At 36.2% G+C, this 19,768-nt stretch overlaps 3 protein-coding genes and 1 long non-coding RNA gene across 8 annotated transcripts in view; 1 reads left to right on the top strand and 3 right to left on the bottom strand.

Moving 5' to 3' along the window:
* The window catches only part of LOC136831560 (pro-resilin-like), a 367,651-nt gene that overhangs the window by 215,350 nt on the left and 132,533 nt on the right, over positions 1-19,768 (top strand). The gene's annotated exons all lie outside the window — the stretch shown is intronic.
* LOC136831759 (pro-resilin-like) lies at positions 3,364-4,490 on the bottom strand. Its single transcript, XM_067092381.1, has 3 exons — positions 4,358-4,490; positions 3,931-4,011; positions 3,364-3,808 (listed from the first exon to the last, which is right to left on the bottom strand). Exons 1-3 carry the CDS (start codon positions 4,367-4,369, stop codon positions 3,488-3,490), a joined length of 414 nt encoding a protein of 137 aa, XP_066948482.1. The 5' UTR covers positions 4,370-4,490; the 3' UTR covers positions 3,364-3,487.
* On the bottom strand, positions 7,030-11,788 carry LOC136831757 (pro-resilin-like). Of its 3 annotated transcripts, none has more exons than XM_067092378.1 (3): positions 11,724-11,788; positions 11,289-11,369; positions 7,030-7,449 (listed from the first exon to the last, which is right to left on the bottom strand). In XM_067092378.1, the coding sequence occupies exons 1-3, from the start codon at positions 11,733-11,735 to the stop codon at positions 7,129-7,131; spliced, it is 414 nt and encodes a 137-aa protein (XP_066948479.1). In that variant the 5' UTR covers positions 11,736-11,788; the 3' UTR covers positions 7,030-7,128. The 3 variants fall into 3 exon arrangements, with proteins under 3 accessions (XP_066948479.1, XP_066948478.1, XP_066948480.1); XM_067092377.1 differs by lacking the exons at positions 11,289-11,369; positions 11,724-11,788 and adding exons at positions 7,573-7,653; positions 8,006-8,087 and having other exon boundaries at positions 7,038-7,449; XM_067092379.1 differs by lacking the exon at positions 7,030-7,449 and adding an exon at positions 10,748-11,166 and having other exon boundaries at positions 11,724-11,753.
* LOC136831756 (uncharacterized) lies at positions 14,775-17,769 on the bottom strand. Its single transcript, XR_010850967.1, has 5 exons — positions 17,082-17,769; positions 16,032-16,194; positions 15,451-15,535; positions 15,019-15,099; positions 14,775-14,896 (listed from the first exon to the last, which is right to left on the bottom strand). It is a non-coding gene; the product is annotated as an uncharacterized lncRNA (long non-coding RNA).

The following is a 19,768-nucleotide window of genomic DNA, read 5'->3' as shown; positions in this document are numbered from 1 at the left end:
TTTAAAATATAAGAAAAGGCAATGAAAATACGTGTTGCTGAGATATCTGATATAGTTTCAAATAGACTTAGGATCCTAATAGGTGATTAACACTGCGGTCTTTGAACCATTTCTAATAAGTTTTTAAAATTTAATCCCATTGTTATTTATATTAAAACATTTCCACCAAATTTTCATTTTATTTCATTGTTGAAGAAGTGATGAATATATAACTTAAAGTATGAAACACTAGTTCATGCCGGTTTGATAAGACAGCAGATAAACACGGCCAAACAACCTATCAGAACTGAATGCATAGACCTATTTATTATTTACTATCAGAACTGAATGCATAGACCTATTTATTTATTTTTTTCGCCCTGGTTCTTTCTCTAGGTGTCTGCCAGTTGCAAAGCTGACATCCATATCAACAATGCATGGAGAAGGTGAAGATGGACTAACACCCTATAGAATGCAAAAATACTTTTAAAAATATAATGAACAAGAGAATATAAAATCTATGTCAAAATAATATTACATCGAGGGTAAAATCTTAGAAATTAAAATAAAATTTCTTCCAACTTAGCATTCACCTTTTTCTTGGAAACATTACGAAAATATCACTGACTGCTTAAGCGTCGTTACATAAACCTTAAGAAGACGAAATCTAGAAAGGCTAAAAGTCTTCGATTCTGGAGCGAGTCTACGTTGAAGACCTAGTCAGATTATCTGTTAGGAAATCGTCTGACACCACTCGAGCGTACCTAAGCTACTACTAAAGGCCCGAGGACAAACTTTCTTAATAATTAATGTCAAGTTCACACGAATGATCTCTACGGGATTATTTCAACTGACTGGTAATTATGCCATGAGTTTTTGACTGGTTCAGTATCGGTGTGACCATGACATCGTAAACTCCTACTGTTTTGCAACGCCGTTTTCACTGAGGTCGAGTTACAGAAAAAATTTTTTTTTGTGTCTTGAGAATTTTAGGTATTTCCTCTTTCTTATTTAGGCTTCATTCGCCATATTCTTGCTTGGCCGGGTTTTGTTGGGATTTGGTAACTGAATGTCGTACAAGTAATTAGGCCATCTTGAGCTTTGCTTTAATTCTTCATCTCTATATGTCATTTGAATATGATATAGAACTGGGCATTCATATTCCTTTCTTGAAAGTCCATTTTGAAAGATAAATCTAACATGTTACGTATGACTTACTCTCTAGAAAAATTATTTTTTTTATAATATCACAAAGAAAAGTCACATATGATTCTAATTTTCAGTTCCTTTGCTGCTCTTTATGAGGAATTGTACATTTAATACACAGGAATTAAATCTCCCAGGGAATCCATCATTCCATTTGTTTACTTCTCCAGTGAGTATAATGTTCTTCTTCTCTAAATGACAGTCATGATTTCACATCATTTGTTTTTATAAATGTCAATAATAATAGTTCAAGAAACCTCGCTTCTACAGGAATTCATGAAGGTAAGATCTGGTACTAAACACCTTATCAAGCACAGGAACATGTAGATTACGAACAGATAAAGAAATAAGTGTTACAGATGTCATCACTTGCTTCGAGATAATCTGAAAGCATGAGAAACCGGAGTCCGGTGCAGGGGAGGGGGAGGGTGGGGGGTTGTTTAGTTTGGTGAGAGGTAAGGAAGGGGTGAGGAAGGGGGTGGGGTGGGAGGAGAGTGAGGATCATAGACCTTAGCCTAAGGCAATGGAAACAGGCCTAAGGTATCCACTCTGACCTTATCAGGCCACAAACCGTAGTCTTTCATGACCTCATCGGACTTAGTGAATCTTTATGACAATTTTTGCTGTGATATATCAAGAAGTTATTTCTAATTTTCTGTCATATTTCTTTTTGATTTCTTTAAATCATAGAGGAGATTTCCAATTGATTCTGCAGATTTTTTGGATGACCTTTGGTTAATGAGAAGGGTATCTAACAAGGCTTATCGAAATACAAATAATACTTCAAAAAAATCACTACTAATATTTTACATTTGTCTTGTTGTTGTATATATATATATTTGATGTATAAATATATATATATATATATATATATATATATATATATATATATATATATATATATATATATATATATATATATATATCGAAATTGAAGGCATTTGCTTTAAACCTGATGAACAGCATCGAGTTACGGAGAAGGAGAATTCTTTTATTTCCTTTCAATGTCCTTTATTACGCTGATGTGTCCCATTTCCAAAGCTATAAAAAAATAAAAAGACAAAATAACTAAAAAGTAGACTTAGATTTCAAAAGCGAGAAAAAAAAGTTTTTACTTAAAAGTACAAAAAGAAACATTAATAGAAAGGAACAATGGTTACCAAATGGTGCTGAAGGCTTTTTCGGCTTTAATTAAATGAGATCATTTTGTCCTAATTCTCTTTAGGGTTTCCTCCCTTCATTAGTAAGATTCGATGGGGAAAAATTTAAACTCCAGCAATCGATGTGAAAAACTCTAGCAAATAATTAACACTACAACACTGTTTCATGCTATACCCTAACTTCGCCTATATATAAAATGAAAATGTATACATTGATTTTTATTAGGGGTTTTCAGCTGAAAGCATTCAATTAAAAGCCAAGTTTTTAAGTGGACAGGCGAGGTTGATAAACCAGGGTTTCCAAGGTTAATGTTCGCTAATTATATCTAATTTATTGCATTTCTGACTGGAGGTCATTGCTGTAGTATCCAATATATCTGCTCTCTCTCTCTCTCTCTCTCTCTCTCTCTCTCTCTCTCTCTCTCTCTCTCTCTCTCTCTCTCTCTCTCAGTTATTAGTTGAAGGTTTCTTTTGTCTATTTGTTAAAGGTGGAATGAGACTCAATTTGTACAATTATATCGGTTCTTAAATAGTAATTAATACGGCTCCTAATATGAAGAGCTGACAACTGGCCTCAGTGTTGACAGTTTTGGTCCCCGAAATCAGCTGTTTACCTTCAGACATTCAATCGGAATTTTCAGTGAAATGTTGGATTCTGTCACTCTGCTTTTTTTAAGATATTGCTGACATAGAAGAACGCTAAATGATGGTTTTCGTTATTTCATAAACTATTTAGTGGATTTGGGGTAGGAAAAGGAACATAAAGTTATGATTAAAGTAGAAAAAAGGGGCTACAGCCAAAAGTTATCATTTATGATACGGTAGGTGGAGTTTAAGTAATTTACATAATAGGTAATGCATGATTACAAGCAAGAGAATGCACTTTATATGCATAAAATTGCTATATTTAAGGATACAGTTTGCATTGCACGGCCTGTTAAACTTACTTTTATACTCTTATAGCACAATATAGCAACACACAGAACATTCCAGGTATTGAATAAAATCAGTCTTCAAATCATTGCTTTATTAGTAAATAATGGAATAAATAACAGTATTAAACCTAATACAAGTCATTTGAACTGCAAGTTGATCAGAAGAGGAGGTTTCACTCGTCCTTGTGAGGAACTCGGTCTGAGGATTTACTTGGACTCGTTGGAGCCGGAGCCATAGTAGAACCTTCTGGGAGCCTCACGGGACTCGTAGGATTCGAAGGAGTCGGGGAACTGAGCCTCACCGGAATAGGTCACGTCGGCCACGTATCCTTCGCCACCATCGACGCGGTAGGCGACCTTCTGCAGGCGACCGTCGGGGAGGTGGACGTAGTAAGATCCCTGAGTCTCGTCTTCATTGCGTTGCTCCTGGTGTCCGAAGTCGTTGCGGGAGGGTGGGTGGTTGACGGCCCAGTTGAAGTTGTAACGAGCCTCGCCGGACTCGAAGGACTCAGCGGAGCCAGAGGAGAACTGCAGGAGAAAGGAATCAGAATCTTCAGTCTGAGTCTTCAGTGCTTTGAGGCTTCGATATTTCGACGCCATAATTTTATATCAAATTTCATCATAATTCGAAAAATACTAATAATACTCACCCTTGGGGCGGAGTATCTTTCGAAGCTTTCGAAGCTGTCGGCTGCCACGAGGGCGACTAAGCCCAAGAGAGCGATTATGACCTGAAATGGCATTTGAAAATTAATGATACATAGAATATTTAATAATTAAATATATATCATTTACAATTGCCAAAGCACAAATCCATAACCCAAAGGTGCGTCCAATCTGCAGCATTTCACAAAGACATGTTGACAACTTATTGCATACATATCACGAACAGATCGAATACAAGCCAGTGACTTGCCGGTTTTCCTGACAGTGATATAGCCAAAGATTCAGTCTCCACTTGTGGTCGTTGACTTGTTATCAACTTGTTTGAGATATGTATGTAACAAGTTGACGATTATTTATGACATTTTTTTTTACTGGATCTAAACTCATTAGGAAAAATGTCTTGTTCCTTACCTTAGCAACCATGTTGATCTTGTTCGAGTCTCGAGAAGAAACTGATGCTTTGTCCTGCCTCCAGGATCGTTTTATATACCACAAACTGCAAGAAGGGTGGGGTCTGGCAATGAAATCTAAAGCGAGTTTTTCTCGTCAGATTTCCTCAGCCTATGAAACATTAGTAAGTTGCATCCATTATTCCTTCTTAATGTCTGATGGAATGTGTCTGAAACAGATGTTGAATTATGGGTAGTCTAAACCTCTGAAGCTAGCGGGCCTCCTTGGCGCCCATTGAAAAGTTCCTAGGACAATAATTTCCTTTGAACAGCTGAAGTTTTTCTTTTCTTGAATTTCGTCAAAGTGAAAACAAACGTGTGCAATATTTTCCCAAGCCTTTGTTATTTGTCTACATCATCTTGCATTGAATTGGTGCAGTATTTTATAGTACTTGTTTATGAATTATACTTTTGTCTAATGAATTTCAGAAGTTTTATCAAAATTGGAGTTTTCATTTTTATATTAAAAAGAACTCAGCATGAACTATTTTCCTTTAATTATTGCCTTTTCCAGAGGTTCCTCACAGGTTTAGAAAAATAACGAAATACATTTTGAATTGCAATTTTCGACAAATTTATTTTCAGAATTAGACATTTTTGCCAGATAAAACATCACTACCACTGCCTCCACCGATGTGTGAATTAAAGAATCTCTCAGAATCCTTCATGTCTGTCCTGTGCTTTCACTTCCAACAATCTCCACTCATCTCCAGCTTTCCGTCTCACAGTTCTTCTAACTCTTCTGATGGTCATTAAAAAACTTTATTCTTCATCAGTACGTAACTGGTCATCGGCTCTTATTTTTTACTATTAGAGACAGGGTATCAAGGGTAAATAAATTACTAAGAGGTAATTTTTGAAAGTTCTTCAAAATATAGTCATTTTCTTTAGTTTTCTTTTAAAATTTATACCACTGGCGTGAGAAAAGGTGGCAGTTTTGACATATATATCTCTGCTGCTAAATTTCATAACGACGAGATTAATTTCAAATTCAACATATAGACTTAGATTCTTTGTGAAAGCTGGAGCTAATTTAGGTTGTCCATATTTTCAAATTTACTGGAATCGATTCACGAACCTAATCTTATACAGCTTCTTCATTACTCAATAACAAATTAGGGTCTCATCTTGCAATGCTGAATATCTAGTAATGTTTAAACTTTTTTCTTCTTTTAAGTCCAAAGATAATTTCTAGTTGTGAAAAGAGAATTATACATAAAAATTTACTTGACTGTCACAAAGTATGTCCGATATAACAGATTGGCTTTCTTTTTGAGAGCATTAGAAAGTTCAGGATTTGAAAAGGCACTTATCTTTACAGTCACTGAAAAAATTGTTGAAAAAATTATTAAAATCTAAGTTCTCATTAATCTCCCCTATCAATTTCTCTCCCATTTCTATTTCTGCCCCTCATTCTTAGGATTTTGAAGACATGCAAAATTTGAAATATTGACAGTCTCCATTAGAAAACAAGCACGGTTGCAAAAAATATTCCTGAGAATAGGTTTTTTGTCTGGATTTCCAAACCTTTATCAGGTACAAGAATGGCGCCCACGCCCACAATTCATTTGCACTGGACACCAAATAACACATTAGAGAATATACTCACAGTATCATAGGATGCAACTTGAATCATAATGAAGGTGAATGGTGTCAGAAAGAAAAATTACATTTGTATTCATAACTATTTTGTCTGAAGTATTAAGCAACGGTTATTGACCATTTGCGAGACATTACATGAACCTCGAAGAGAAATCGGGCAGGATTACACCTTTCGATCTTGAGGGAGTTTCCGTCTGCGATATCGAAGAGTTTGCTCTACTCGCAGACGGCAGTCTGACGTCATTCCCAATATCAAAGCTACTGCGCATGTTCCTGGGATAAAGGTTCCAACGATTTTTTCAAGCCCACTAAAACCCACAACTCACAAAGTCTTTGGAAGCTTACTGAACTTCAGTCTTTAAGTGGATAGACGAGGGTGATAAACCTGGGTGGGTGACCAAGGTTAATGTTTCGCTAATTATGTCTAATTTATTCCATCTGCTATTGGAGGATATAGCTCTACCAGGCAATATTTATCTGTGGCTACTCTCTCTCTCTCTCTCTCTCTCTCTCTCTCTCAGTTATTAATTGAAGGCTTCTTCGTCTATTTGTTGAAGGTGGAATGAGACTGAATTTGCACACTTCTTTCGGTTTGGAAACAGAGATTAATATAGCTTCTATAATAAGGAGCTGATAAAAACTAGTATCACTGTAGAAAGTTTTAGCCTCTTTAAATAGCTGCTCAGTTTCAGAACTGCAATCTGGATTTTTAGTGAAATGTTGGAATCTGTCACCTTGATTCCTACCATGATGATTAAATAGCCCAGCAATTGGAAATGGTTTTCCTATGCTTGATAAACTGCATAGTGCATTTGCAGTAGGAAATTAGGATTAAAGTAGAAAAAGGGGTTACAGGCAAAAGCTATCATTTCTAAAACACTAGATGGAGGTTCAGAAGGTTATAGCGTGCATTAAATGGTCAGAGAAACTTACTTTCATATTCTTTCTAGCACAATACAGCAGTACACAGAACAATCTAGGTATTGAATAAAATCAGTCTTCAAATCATTGCTTTTTTAATAAATAATAAAGTAAATAACAGTATTGAACCTAATACAGGTCATTTGAACTGCAAGTTGATCAGAAGAGGAGGTTTCACTCGTGTCTTTGTGAGGAACTCGGTCTCAGGATTTACTTGGACTCGTTGGAGCCGGACCCATAGTAGAACCTTCTGGGAGCCTCACGGGACTCGTAGGATTCGAAGGAGTCGGGGAACTGAGCCTCACCGGAATAGGTCACGTCGGCCACGTATCCTTCGCCACCATCGACGCGGTAGGCGACCTTCTGCAGGCGACCGTCGGGGAGGTGGACGTAGTAGGATCCCTGAGTCTCATCTTCATTGCGTTGCTCCTGGTGTCCGAAGTCGTTGCGGGAGGGTGGGTGGTTGACGGCCCAGTTGAAGTTGTAACGAGCCTCACCGGACTCGAAGGACTCGGCGGATCCTGAGGAGAACTGCAGGGGGAAAGGAATCAGAATCTTCAGTCTGCGTCTTCAGTGCTTTGAGGCTTCGATATTTCGACGCCATAATTTTATATAAAATTTCATCATAATTCAAAAAATACTAATAATACTCACCCTTGGGGCAGAGTATCTTTCGAAGCTTTCGAAGCTGTCGGCTGCCACGAGGGCGACTAAGCCCAAGACAGCGATTATGACCTGAAATGGCATTTGAAAATTACTGATACATAGAATATTTAATAATTAAGTTTATATCATTTACAATTGCCCAAGCACAAACCCATAACACAAAGGTGCGTCCAATCTGCAGTAAAGCATTTCGTAAAGACATGTCGACAACTTATTGCATACATATCACAAGCAGATCGAATACAAGTCACTGCCTTATTCGTTTTCCTGACAGTAATTTGGCCAAAGGTTCATTCTCCACTTGTGGTCGTTGACTTGTTATCAGCTTGTTTGTCATATGTATGCAACTAGTTGATGATGATTATTTATGACATTTTTTTACTGTAGCTAAACTCCTTAGGAAGAATGTCTCGTTCCTTACCTTAGCAACCATGTTGATCTTGTTCGAGTCTCGAGAAGAAACTGATGCTTTGTCCTGCCTCCAGAATCGTTTTATATACCACAAACTGCAAGAAGGGTGGGGTCTGGCAATGAAATCTAAAGCGAGTTTTTCTCGTCAGATTTCCTCAGCCTATGAAACATTAGTAAGTTGCATCAAAGATTCTTCTTAATGTCTGATGGAATGTGTCTGAAACATATGTTCATTTATAGGTATTTTAAACCCCTGATGCTAACAGGCCTCCTTGGCGCCCACTGAAAAGTTCCTAGGACAATAATTTCCTTTGAACAACTGAAGTTTTTTTATTCTTGAATTTCATTGCAGTGAAAACAAACGGTTGCAATATTTTCCCACGCCTATGTTATTTGTTTTGTCAACATCACCCTACGTTGCGTTTGTTCGGTGTTTATTGTACTCGATTATGAGATATATTTTGTCTAAAGAGTTTTAGAAATTATCAAAACTGGAGTTTTCATTTTAATATTAAAAGAAATCAGCATGATCTATTTTTTTTATTTTTACCTTTTTCAAGAAGTTCGTCACCGGTTCAGAAAAATAATAAAACAATATTTTGAAACCCAGCTTTCGACAAACTTATCTCAGGATTTAAAATTTCTACCAAAGAAATTTGGTATCCAACGCCTTGTGAATTAAAAAAAACCTCCCAGAATATTCCTCCACTCAGGTCTGTCCTGCGCTTTTACTTCCAACAGTCTCCACTCGTCTCCAGCCTCCCGTATCATAGTCCTCTCCCAAATTGGTCTGGGTCTCCTGACTCTTCTGATGGTCAGAAAAAAAACTTTATTCTTCATCAGTATGTAAATGGTCATCGGCTCTTATTTTAAACACTGTTAGAAAAAGGGTATCAAGGATGAATAAATTATGAGGAGGTAATTTTTGAAATTCATTCAAAATAATGTAATTTCTTGTAGTTTTCTCTTAAACTTCATACCACTGACGTGAGAGAAAGTGGCAATTTTAATATTTTTCTCTACTAATAAATTTCAAATAGACGAGACTGAATTCAAATTCAACATGTAAGCTTAGATTCTTTGCAAAAACTGGAGCTAATTGACGTTGCCTATATTTTCAAATTTACCGTAATCGACTTAAGAACCAAATCTTATAGACTCTACATTACTCAATACAAAATTAGGGTCTCATCTTGCAATGCTGAATATCTAGTAATGTTTAAACTTTTTTCTTGTTTCAAGTCCAAAGATAATTTCAACTTGTGAAAAGAGAATTACACATAAAAATTTACTTGGATTGTCACAAAATATGTCTGATATAACAGATTGGCTTTCTTTTTGAGAGCATTAGAAAGCTCAGGATTTGAAAAGACAGTTGTCTTTACAATTATTTAAAAATTCATTCAATAATCTTTTAAAATCTAAGTCTTCATTATTTTCTACAATCAATTTCTCCCCCATTTCTATTTCTGTCCCTCATTCTTAATATTTTGAGGACGTGCAAAACTTGAAATATTGACAGTTTCCATGAGAAAACAAAATATTCCAAAGAATAGGATTTTTGTCTGTATTTCCAAACCTTTATCAGATACAAGAATGGCCCCCACCCCCGCAAATCACTTGCACTGGACACCAAATAACACATCAGAAAACATGCTCGCTTTATTAGAGGAGGCAAATTGAATCATAATGACGGTGAATGGTGTCACCAAGAGAAATTAAACTTGTGTTCATAACTGTTTTATCTGAAATATCACGTAATGATTTTTGACCATTAATGAGCCCATTACATGAACCTCGAAGAGAAATCGGGCAGGATTACACCTTGCGATCTGGAGCGAGTCTCCGTCCGCAATTTCGAAGAGTTTGCTCTACTCGCAGACGGCAGTCTGACGTCACTCCCAGTATCACAGCTACTGTGCATATCCCTGGGATAAAGGTTCCAACGATTTTTTTAAGCCCACTAAAACTCACACCTCACAAAGTCTTTGGAAGCTTACAGAACTTCAGTCTTTAAGTGGATAGGCAAGGCTGATAAACCAGGGTGAGTGACCAAGGTTAAGTTTTGCTGATTATATCTAATTTATTCCATCTGCTATTGGAGGATATAGCTCTAGCAAGCAACATAACTCTCTCTCTCTCTCTCTCTCTCTCTCTGTTATTAGTTGAAGGTTTCTTTGTCTATTTGCTGACGGGGGAATGAGACTGAATTTGCACGCTTCTTTCGGTTTGGAAACAGAGATTAATATAGCTTCAATAATGAAGAGCTGATAAAAACAGGGTTAATGTAGAAATTTTTAGCCTCTTTAAATAGCTGCTCAATTTCAGACCTGCAATCAGGGTTCTCAATGAAAAGTAGGAATATATCACCTTATTCCTACGAAGATGATTACATAGCCCAGAAATTGGAAATGGTTTTCGTACACTTGATAAGCTATACAGTGCATTTGGAGTAGGAAATGGAACATAAAGTTAAGATTAAAGTAGTAAAAAGGGGCTACAGTCAAAAGCTATCATTTCTGATACGGTAGATGGAGTTTTAGTAATTTACATAACAGGTAATGCATGATTACAAGCAAGACAATACACATTATATATAAAATTGCTATATTTAAGGATACGGCGTGCGTTGCATAGCCAGTTAAACTTACTTCTATACTCTTTCTAGCACAATATAGCAACACACAGAACATTCTAGGTATTGAATAAAATCAGTCTTCAAATCATTGCTTTTTTAATAAATAAAAATGAATTAAATAACAGTATTGAACCTAATACAGGTCATTTGAACTGCAAGTTGATTAGAGGAGGAGGTTTCACTCGTCCTTGTGAAGAACTCGGTCTGAGGATTTACTTGGACTCGTTGGAGCCGGAGCCATAGTAGAACCTTCTGGGAGCCTCACGGGACTCGTAGGATTCGAAGGAGTCGGGGAACTGAGCCTCACCGGAATAGGTCACGTCGGCCACGTATCCTTCGCCACCATCGACGCGGTAGGCGACCTTCTGCAGGCGACCGTCGGGGAGGTGAACGTAGTAGGATCCCTGAGTCTCGTCTTCATTGCGTTGCTCCTGGTGTCCGAAGTCGTTGCGGGAGGGTGGGTGGTTGACGGCCCAGTTGAAGTTGTAACGAGCCTCACCGGACTCGAAGGACTCGGCGGATCCAGAGGAGAACTGCAGGGGAAAGGAATCAGAATCTTCAGTCTGAGTCTTCAGTGCCTTGAGGCTTCGATATTTCGACACCATAATTTTATATCAAATTTCATCATAATTCGAAAAATACTAATAATACTCACCCTTGGGGCGGAGTATCTTTCGAAGCTTTCGAAGCTGTCGGCTGCCACGAGGGCGACTAAGCCCAAGAGAGCGATTATGACCTGAAATGGCATTTGAAAATTAATGATACATAGAATATTTAATAATTAAGTTTATATCATTTACAATTGCCTAAGCACAAACCCATAACCCAAAGGTGCGTCCAATCTGCAGTAAAGCATTTCATAAAGACATGTTGCCAGCTTATTGCATACATATCACAAGCAGATCGAATACAAGTCAATGACTTATTGGTTTTCCTGACAGTAATTTGGCCAAAGGTTCATTCTCCATTTGTGGTCGTTGACTTATTATCAACTTGTTTGTGAAATGTATGCAACAAGTTGACGATTATTTATGACATTTTTTTTTTTTACTGTAGCTAAACTCCTTAGGAAGAATGTCTTGTTCCTTACCTTAGCAACCATGTTGATCTTGTTCGAGTCTCGAGAAGAAACTGATGTTTTGTCCTGCCTCCAGAATCGTTTTATATACCACAAACTGCAAGAAGGGTGGGGTCTGGCAATGAAATCTAAAGTGAGTTTTTCTCGTCAGATTTCCTCAGCCTATGAAACATTAGTAAGTTGCATCAAAGATTCTTCTTAATGTCTGATGGAATGTGTCTGAAACATATATTCAATTATAGGTATTTTAAACTCCTGGAACTAACAGGCCTCCTTGGCGCCCACTGAAAAGTTCCTAGGACAATAATTTCTTTTGAACAACTGAAGTTTTTTTATTCTTGAATTTCATTGCAGTGAAAACAAACGTGTGCAATATTTTCCCACGCCTTTGTTATTTGTTTTGTCAACATCACCCTACGTTGCGTTTGTTCTGTGTTTATTGTACTTGATTATGAGATATATTTTGTCTAAAGAGTTTTAGAAATTATTAAAACTGGAGTTTTCATTTTAACTTTTAAAGAAATCAGCATGATCTAATTTTTTTTTTTATTTTTACCTTTTTCAGAAGTTCGTCACTGGTTCAGAAAAATAATAAAACAATATTTTGAAACCCAGCTTTCAACAAACTTATCTCAGGATTTAAAATTTAAAATTTCTACTAAAGAAATTTGGTGTCCAACGCCTTGTGAATTAAAAAAAAAACTCCCAGAAAATTTCTCCACTCAAATCTGTCCTGCGCTTTCACTTCCAACAGTCTCCACTCGTCTCCAGTCCTCTCATAGTCCTCTCCCAAATGGGTCTGGGTCTCCTGACTCTTCTGATGGTCAGAAAAAAAACTTTATTCTTCATCAGTATGTAACTGGTCATCTGCTCTTATTTAAAACACTGTCAGGAAAAGGATGAATAAATTATGAGGAAGTAATTTTTAAAATTTCTTCAAAATAATGTAATTTTTTTGTAGTTTTCTTTTAAACTTTATACCACTGACGTGAGAGAAGGTGGCAGTTTTAATATTTTTCTCTGCTAATAAATTTCAAATAGAAGAGATTGATTTAACATTCAACATATCAGATTAGATTCTTTGCAAAAACTGGAGCTTACTGACGTTGTCTATATTTTCAAATTTACCGCAATCGACTTAAGAACCAATTTTATACAGACTTTACATTACTCAATAAAAAATTAGGATCTCATCTTGCAATGCTGAATATCTAGTAATGTTTCAAGACCAAAAATAAGTTCTAGTTGTGAAAAAATGATTATACATGAAAATTTCACTTGGCTTGTCACAAAGTATGTTAGATTTAACAGATTGGCTTTCTTTTTGAGAGCATTAGAAAGCTCAGGATTTAAAAAGACAGTTGTCTTTACAATTATTTAAAAATTTATTCAACAATCTTTTAAAATCTAAGTCTTCATTATTTTCTACAATCAATTTCTCCCCCATTTCTATTTCTGGCCCTCATTCTTAATATTTTGAAGACGTGCAAAATTTGAAATATTGACAGTGTCCATAAGAAACCAAAGTATTCCAAAGAATAGGCTTTTTGTCTGTATTTCCAAACCTTTATCAGATACAAGAATGGCCCCCACCCCAGCAAATCACTTGCACTGGACACCAAATAACACATCAGAAAATATACTCGCTTTATTAGAGGAGGCAAATTGAATCATAATGACGGTGAATGGTGTCAGCAAGAAAAATTAAACTTGTGTTCATAACTATTTTGTCTGAAATATCACGTAATGATTTTTTACCATTAATGAGCCCATTACATGAACCTCGAAGAGAAATCGGGCAGGATTACACCTTGCGATCTGGAGCGAGTTTCAGTCCGCAATTTCGAAGAGTTTGCTCTACTCGCAGACGGCAGTCTGACGTCACTCCCAATATCACAGCTACTGCGCATGTCCCAGGGATAAAGGTTCCAACTGTTTTCTCAAGCCCACTAAAACTCACAACTCACAAAGTCTTTGGAAGCTTACTGAACTTCAGTCTTTAAGTGGATAGACGAGGGTGATAAACCAGGGTGGGTGACCAAGGTTAAGTTTCGCTGATTGTATCTAATTTATTCCATCTGCTATTGGAGGATATAGCTCTAGCAGGCAACATAAATCTGTGGCTACTCTCTCTCTCTCTCTCTCTCTCTCTCTCTCTCTCTCTCTCTCTCTCTCTCAGTTATTAACTGATGGTTTCTTCGTCTATTTGTTGAAGGCGGAATGAGACTGAATTTGCACACTTCTTTCGGTTTGGAAACAGATTAATATAGCTTCTAAAATGAAGAGCTGATAAAAACTAGGGTCATTGTAGAAAGTTTTAGCCTCTTTAAATAGCTGTTCAGTTTCAGACCTGCAATCTGGATTTTCAACGAAATGTTGGAATCGGTCACCTTAATTCCTACGAAGATAATTACATAGACGGGCAATCGGAAATGGTTTTCCTATACTTGATAAACTGTATAGTGCATTTGCAGTAGGAAATGGAACATAAGTTATGATTAAAGCAGAAAAAGGGGCTGCAGTCAAAAGCTATCATTTCTAATACGCTAGGTGGAGGTTCAGTAATTTACATAATAGGTAATGCATGATTACAATCAAGAGAATACACTTTATATACATAAAATTGCTATATTTAAGGACACGGCGAGCATTTCATGGCCAGTTAAACTTACTTTTCCTCTTTCTAGCACAATATAGCAACACACAGAACATTCTAGGCATTGAATAAAATCAGTCTTCAAATCATTGTTTTTTTAATAAATAATAATGAATTAAATAACAGTATTGAACCTAATACAGGTCATTTGAACTGCAAGTTGATGAGAAGAGGAGGTTTCACTCGTCCTTGTGAGGAACTCGGTCTCAGGATTTACTTGGACTCGTTGGAGCCAGAGCCATAGTAGAACCTTCTGGGAGCCTCACGGGACTCGTAGGATTCGAAGGAGTCGGGGAACTGAGCCTCACCGGAATAGGTCACGTCGGCCACGTATCCTTCGCCACCATCGACGCGGTAGGCGACCTTCTGCAGGCGACCGTCAGGAGGTGGACGTAGGATCCTGAGTCTCGTCTTCATTGCGTTGCTCCTGGTGTCCAAAGTCGTTGCGGGAGGGTGGGTGGTTGACGGCCCAGTTGAAGTTGTAACGAGCCTCGCCGGACTCGAAGGACTCGGCGGAGCCAGAGGAGAACTGCAGGGAAAAGCAATCACAATCTTCAGTCTGAGTCTTCAGTGCTTTGAGGCTTCGATATTTCGACGCCATAATTTTATATCAAATTTCATCATAATTCGAAAAATACTAATAATACTCACCCTTGGGGCAGAGTATCTTTCAAAGCTTTCGAAGCTGTCGGCTGCCACGAGGGCGACTAAGCCCAAGAGAGCGATAACGACCTGAAATGGCATTTGAAAATTACTGATACATAGAATATTTAATAATTAAGTTTATATCATTTACAATTGCCCAAGCACAAACCCATAACCCAAAGGTGCGTCCAATCTGCAGTAAAACATTTCATAAAGACATGTTGCCAGCTTATTGCATACATATCATGAGCAGGTCGAATACAAGTCAATGACTTATTGGTTTTCCTGACAGTAATTTGGCCAAAGGTTCATTCTCCATTTGTGGTCGTTGACTTATTATCAACTTGTTTGTGAAATGTATGCAAAAATTTGACGATTATTTATGACATTTTTTTTCACTGTAGCTAAACTCCTTAGGAAGAATGTCTTGTACCTTACCTTAGCAACCATGTTGATCTTGTTCGAGTCTCGAGAAGAAACTGATGCTTTGTCCTGCCTCCAGGATCGTTTTATATACCACAAACTGCAAGAAGGGTGGGGTCTGGTAATGAAATCTAAAGCGAGTTTTTCTCGTCAGATTTCCTCAGCCTAAGAAATATTAGTAAGTTGCATCAAAGATTCCTTCTTAAAGTCTGATGGAATATGTCTGAAACATATGTTCAATTATTATGGGTATTCTAAACCTCTGGAGCTGACGGGCCTCCTTGGCGCCCACTGAAAAATTCCTAGGACAATAATTTCCTTTGAACAGCTGAAGTTTTTCCTTTCTTGAATTTCGTCGAAGTGAAAACAAGCGTGTGCAATATTTTCCTACGCCTTTGTTATTTGTTTTATCATCATCATTTGGCGTTGCATTTGCTCATTGTTTATAGTACTCGATTATGAGATTACGTTTTGTCTAAAGAAATTTTGACAAAACTGAGTTTTCATTTGAATACTGAAAAGAACTTAGCACAAACTATTTTTTTTATATTTTTACCTTTTTCAGAAAATTTATTTTCAGGATTTGAAATTCTTACCTGAGGAAACATCATTGCCACTGCCTCCACCGATATATGAATTAAAGGACCTATCAGAATCCCTCCAATCATGTCTGTCCCATGCTTTCACTTCCAGCAATCTCCACTCGTCTCCAGCCTCCTGTCTCATAGTCTTCTCCCAAATAGGTCTGAGTCTTCTCTTCTGGCGGTCAGGAAATATTTTATACTTCATCAGTATGTAATTGGTCGTCGGTTCTTATTTAAACACTTTTAGAAACAGGGTATCAAGGATAAATAGATTATGAGGAGGTAATTTTTAAAATTTCTTCAAAATAATGTTATTTTTTTGTAGTTTTCTTTTAAAGTTTATGCAAATGGAGTGAGAGAATTCCATATAGACGAGATTAATTTCAAATTCAACATCTAGACTTTTATTTTTTGAAAACGCGTTGGGGCTAACTGACGTTGACTATATTTTCAAATTTACTGGAATCAATTCACGAACCCAATCTTAAACGGCTTCTACATTACTCAATAACAAATTAGGGTCTCATCTTGCAATGCTGAATATCTAGTGATAATTTAATTTTTTTCAAATCCAAAATTAATTTCAACTTGTGAAAAGAGAATTATATATAAAAATTTTACTTGGCTTGCCACAAAGTATGTTTTTTTTAGAGCATTAGAAAGTTCAGGATCTGAAAAGGCACTTATCTTTAAAGTTACTGAAAAAAAATTTTTAAATATTTTTTTTCAAATCTAAATCCTGGTTATTCTCACTAATTCATGGCTTTCTCATTTCTATTTCTGTCCCTCATTGTTAACATTTTGAAGACATGCAAAATTTTAAATATTGAGAGTTTCCATCAGAAAACAAGCATACTTGCAAAAAATATCCCTAAGAATAGGCTTTTTGTCTGTATTTCCAAACCTTTATCAGGTACAAGAATGGCGTCCACGCCCACAAATCATTAGCACTGGACACCAAATAACACATTAGAGAATATACCCACATTATTAGAAGATGCAAACTAAATCATATTGACTGTGAATGGTGTCAGAAGGAAAAAATTAAACTTGCATTCATACCTATTTTGTCAGAGATATCAAGCAACGATTTTTGACCATTTACGATCCCATTACATGAACCTCGAAGAGAAATCGGGCAGGATTACACCTTTCGATCTGGAGCGAGTTTTCGTCTGCGATTTCGAAAGGTTTGCTCTACTTGCGCGCAGAGAGCAGACTGACGTCACTCCCAAGTCTCCCAGCCACTGCGCATGTCCCTGGGATAAAGGTTCCAACGATTTTTTTCCAAGCTCACTAAAACCCACACCTCACAAAGTGTTTGGGAGTTTACTGGACTTCTAAAAGGGTTATAAATTGTGTGATATTACCTCTGATTACTTCGGTATGGGGCTTGCTTGACCTTGCCTCCACTCTTTCCAGATTATTTTGCAACGCCTTTTTTTTTTTTTTTTTTTTTCTTGCCCTGAGTTCGGGTTACAAGAAGTGATTCTGTATCTTGGTGCGCGTTACAGATTTCTCTCGGGTGTTTAGTTGTTGATTCACGTAGGCTATGGAAACTACTTGCTCATAATAATAATAATAATAATAATAATAATAATAATAATAATTTTCTTTCAGTATAAACAACATACATAATGATCAGGGATACAAAAAAGTACAAAAATGGTGTATACATAATCAAAGCATAAAAATGGCAAACAATAATAGAATTATATTTACTGCCGAAGAAAAATGAATTTTATTCCGGATGCTTTTAATTGCAAACCTTATAACTACTATTTTTTTATCTATAAATAGTGAAAGGTTAATAATATGCGGAATACTGAAAGTCTTAAACATTTTTTTTTATCCAAAAGTATACAACGGAGAAAAGAGAGAGTTATTACAAAATTCATCATATTCCTCGATGTAATGAAAGCACGAGAGAGAGAAAGAGAGAGAGAGAGTAAAAGAGAGAGAGAGAGAGAGAGAGAGAGAGAGATTGCTTTATTTTACATGTTATACCATAACTCAGTATTATTAGAAAACAATGGTAATTTTTGCAAAAACACAGTTCAGCTGAAATCAACTGTTTATTAATACCTGAGAATGCTTCCTGAGAGAGAGAGAGAGAGAGAGAGAGTCTATGAATTTATATTCTTAAATTTTATGTCATATCTTGATGTCGTTAGAACAAATGTCATTTTTGCAAAAACATCTTACTGCTAAAATCAACTATGCTTGCTGAGAGAGAGAGAGAGAGAGAGAGAGAGAGAGAGAGAGAGAGAGAGAGAGAGAGAGAGAGAGAGAGAGAGTTTGTTTTCTTAAATTTTATATCATAACTTGATATCGTTTGAACAATGGCCATTGTTGCAAAAACTCAGTACCACTTAAATCAACTATGCTTCTTGAGAGAGAGAGAGAGAGAGAGAGAGAGAGAGAGAGAGAGAGAGAGAGAGAGAGAGAGAGAGAAACAGTTTTATTTAGATTTTATACCAAAACTAGGTGTCGTTAGAACAGTGGCCATCACTCTAAAAACACAGTATTGTTAAAATTGAATATATAACAGCAACTGCAAATGCTTCAGAGAGAGAGAGAGAGAGAGAGAGAGAGAGAGAGAGAGAGAGAGAGAGAGAGACAGACAGACAGACAGAGAGAAATAATTTTATTTAGATTTTATACCAAAACTCGGTGTCGTTAGAACAATGGTCATGCCTCTAAAAACACAGTATTGTTAAAACTGAATATATAATAGGAACTGCAAATGCTTCTTCACAGAGAGAGAGAGAGAGAGAGAGATAGTTTTACTTAAATTTAATACTAGAATTCGGTGTCGTTAAAACAATGGTCAACATTGCAAAAAAAAAAAAACCTGTCCTGCTAAAATCGACTACGCTTCTTGAGAGAGAGAGAGAGAGAGAGAGAGAGAGAGAGAGAGAGAGAGAGAGAGAGAGAAGCACTGTAACCCCGCACCTTGAACTTATCGTCCCAAAACCTACAGTTCTTGCGGTGGCCTCACCACGGTCAGTGACTCATGATTAACATTCTCCAAAATATATCAGATGTCTAAAACTCTTATATTTTTCACATCTTTCTTTTATATGGTAAAAATCATTCTGAAGTGATTTTGTTATTTTTTGTATGAATTATTATTGAGAAGGATTTGTATGTCAAGGAAGGAAAATCACCAAAAATGTCTGTTTATAATATTTTTTTATCGTTATCTTATAGTATTTATTGTCCCTGTATAATATATATATATATATATATATATATATATATATATATATATATATATATATATATATATATATATATATATATATATATATATATATATATATGTAAATATATATATATATATATATATTTATATATATTAATATATATTTACATATATATATATATATATATATATATATATATATATATATATATATATATTTATATATATATATATATATATATATATATATTATATTAGTTATGTTAATAAGTGAACAATCAAACAACAATATTTCGAACAATTAATCGGTCTTTACTAGCAACACGTGTGACAAAAGCTAAAAAACGAAAAAGTACTCAAATTCAAACGCAGTACTCCGAGTCGTGGGTGGGTCAGGTAAGTGACCCAGACCTTTCAAGGTTCCCAGTTTTTTGTCTGTTTCATCTTTTTTTTTTTTTCTAATTCCTCTTTTTTTTTTACTACACTTTCTCGTTTTATTACTCCTCTTCATCGACTGTTGGCTCTCTCTCTCTCTCTCTCT

The sequence above is a fragment of the Macrobrachium rosenbergii genome, chromosome 48 (genome assembly GCF_040412425.1).
Source record: "Macrobrachium rosenbergii isolate ZJJX-2024 chromosome 48, ASM4041242v1, whole genome shotgun sequence".
NCBI classification, from domain to species: Eukaryota; Metazoa; Arthropoda; class Malacostraca; order Decapoda; family Palaemonidae; genus Macrobrachium; species Macrobrachium rosenbergii.
This window is presented reverse-complemented; position numbering and strand designations above follow the sequence as displayed.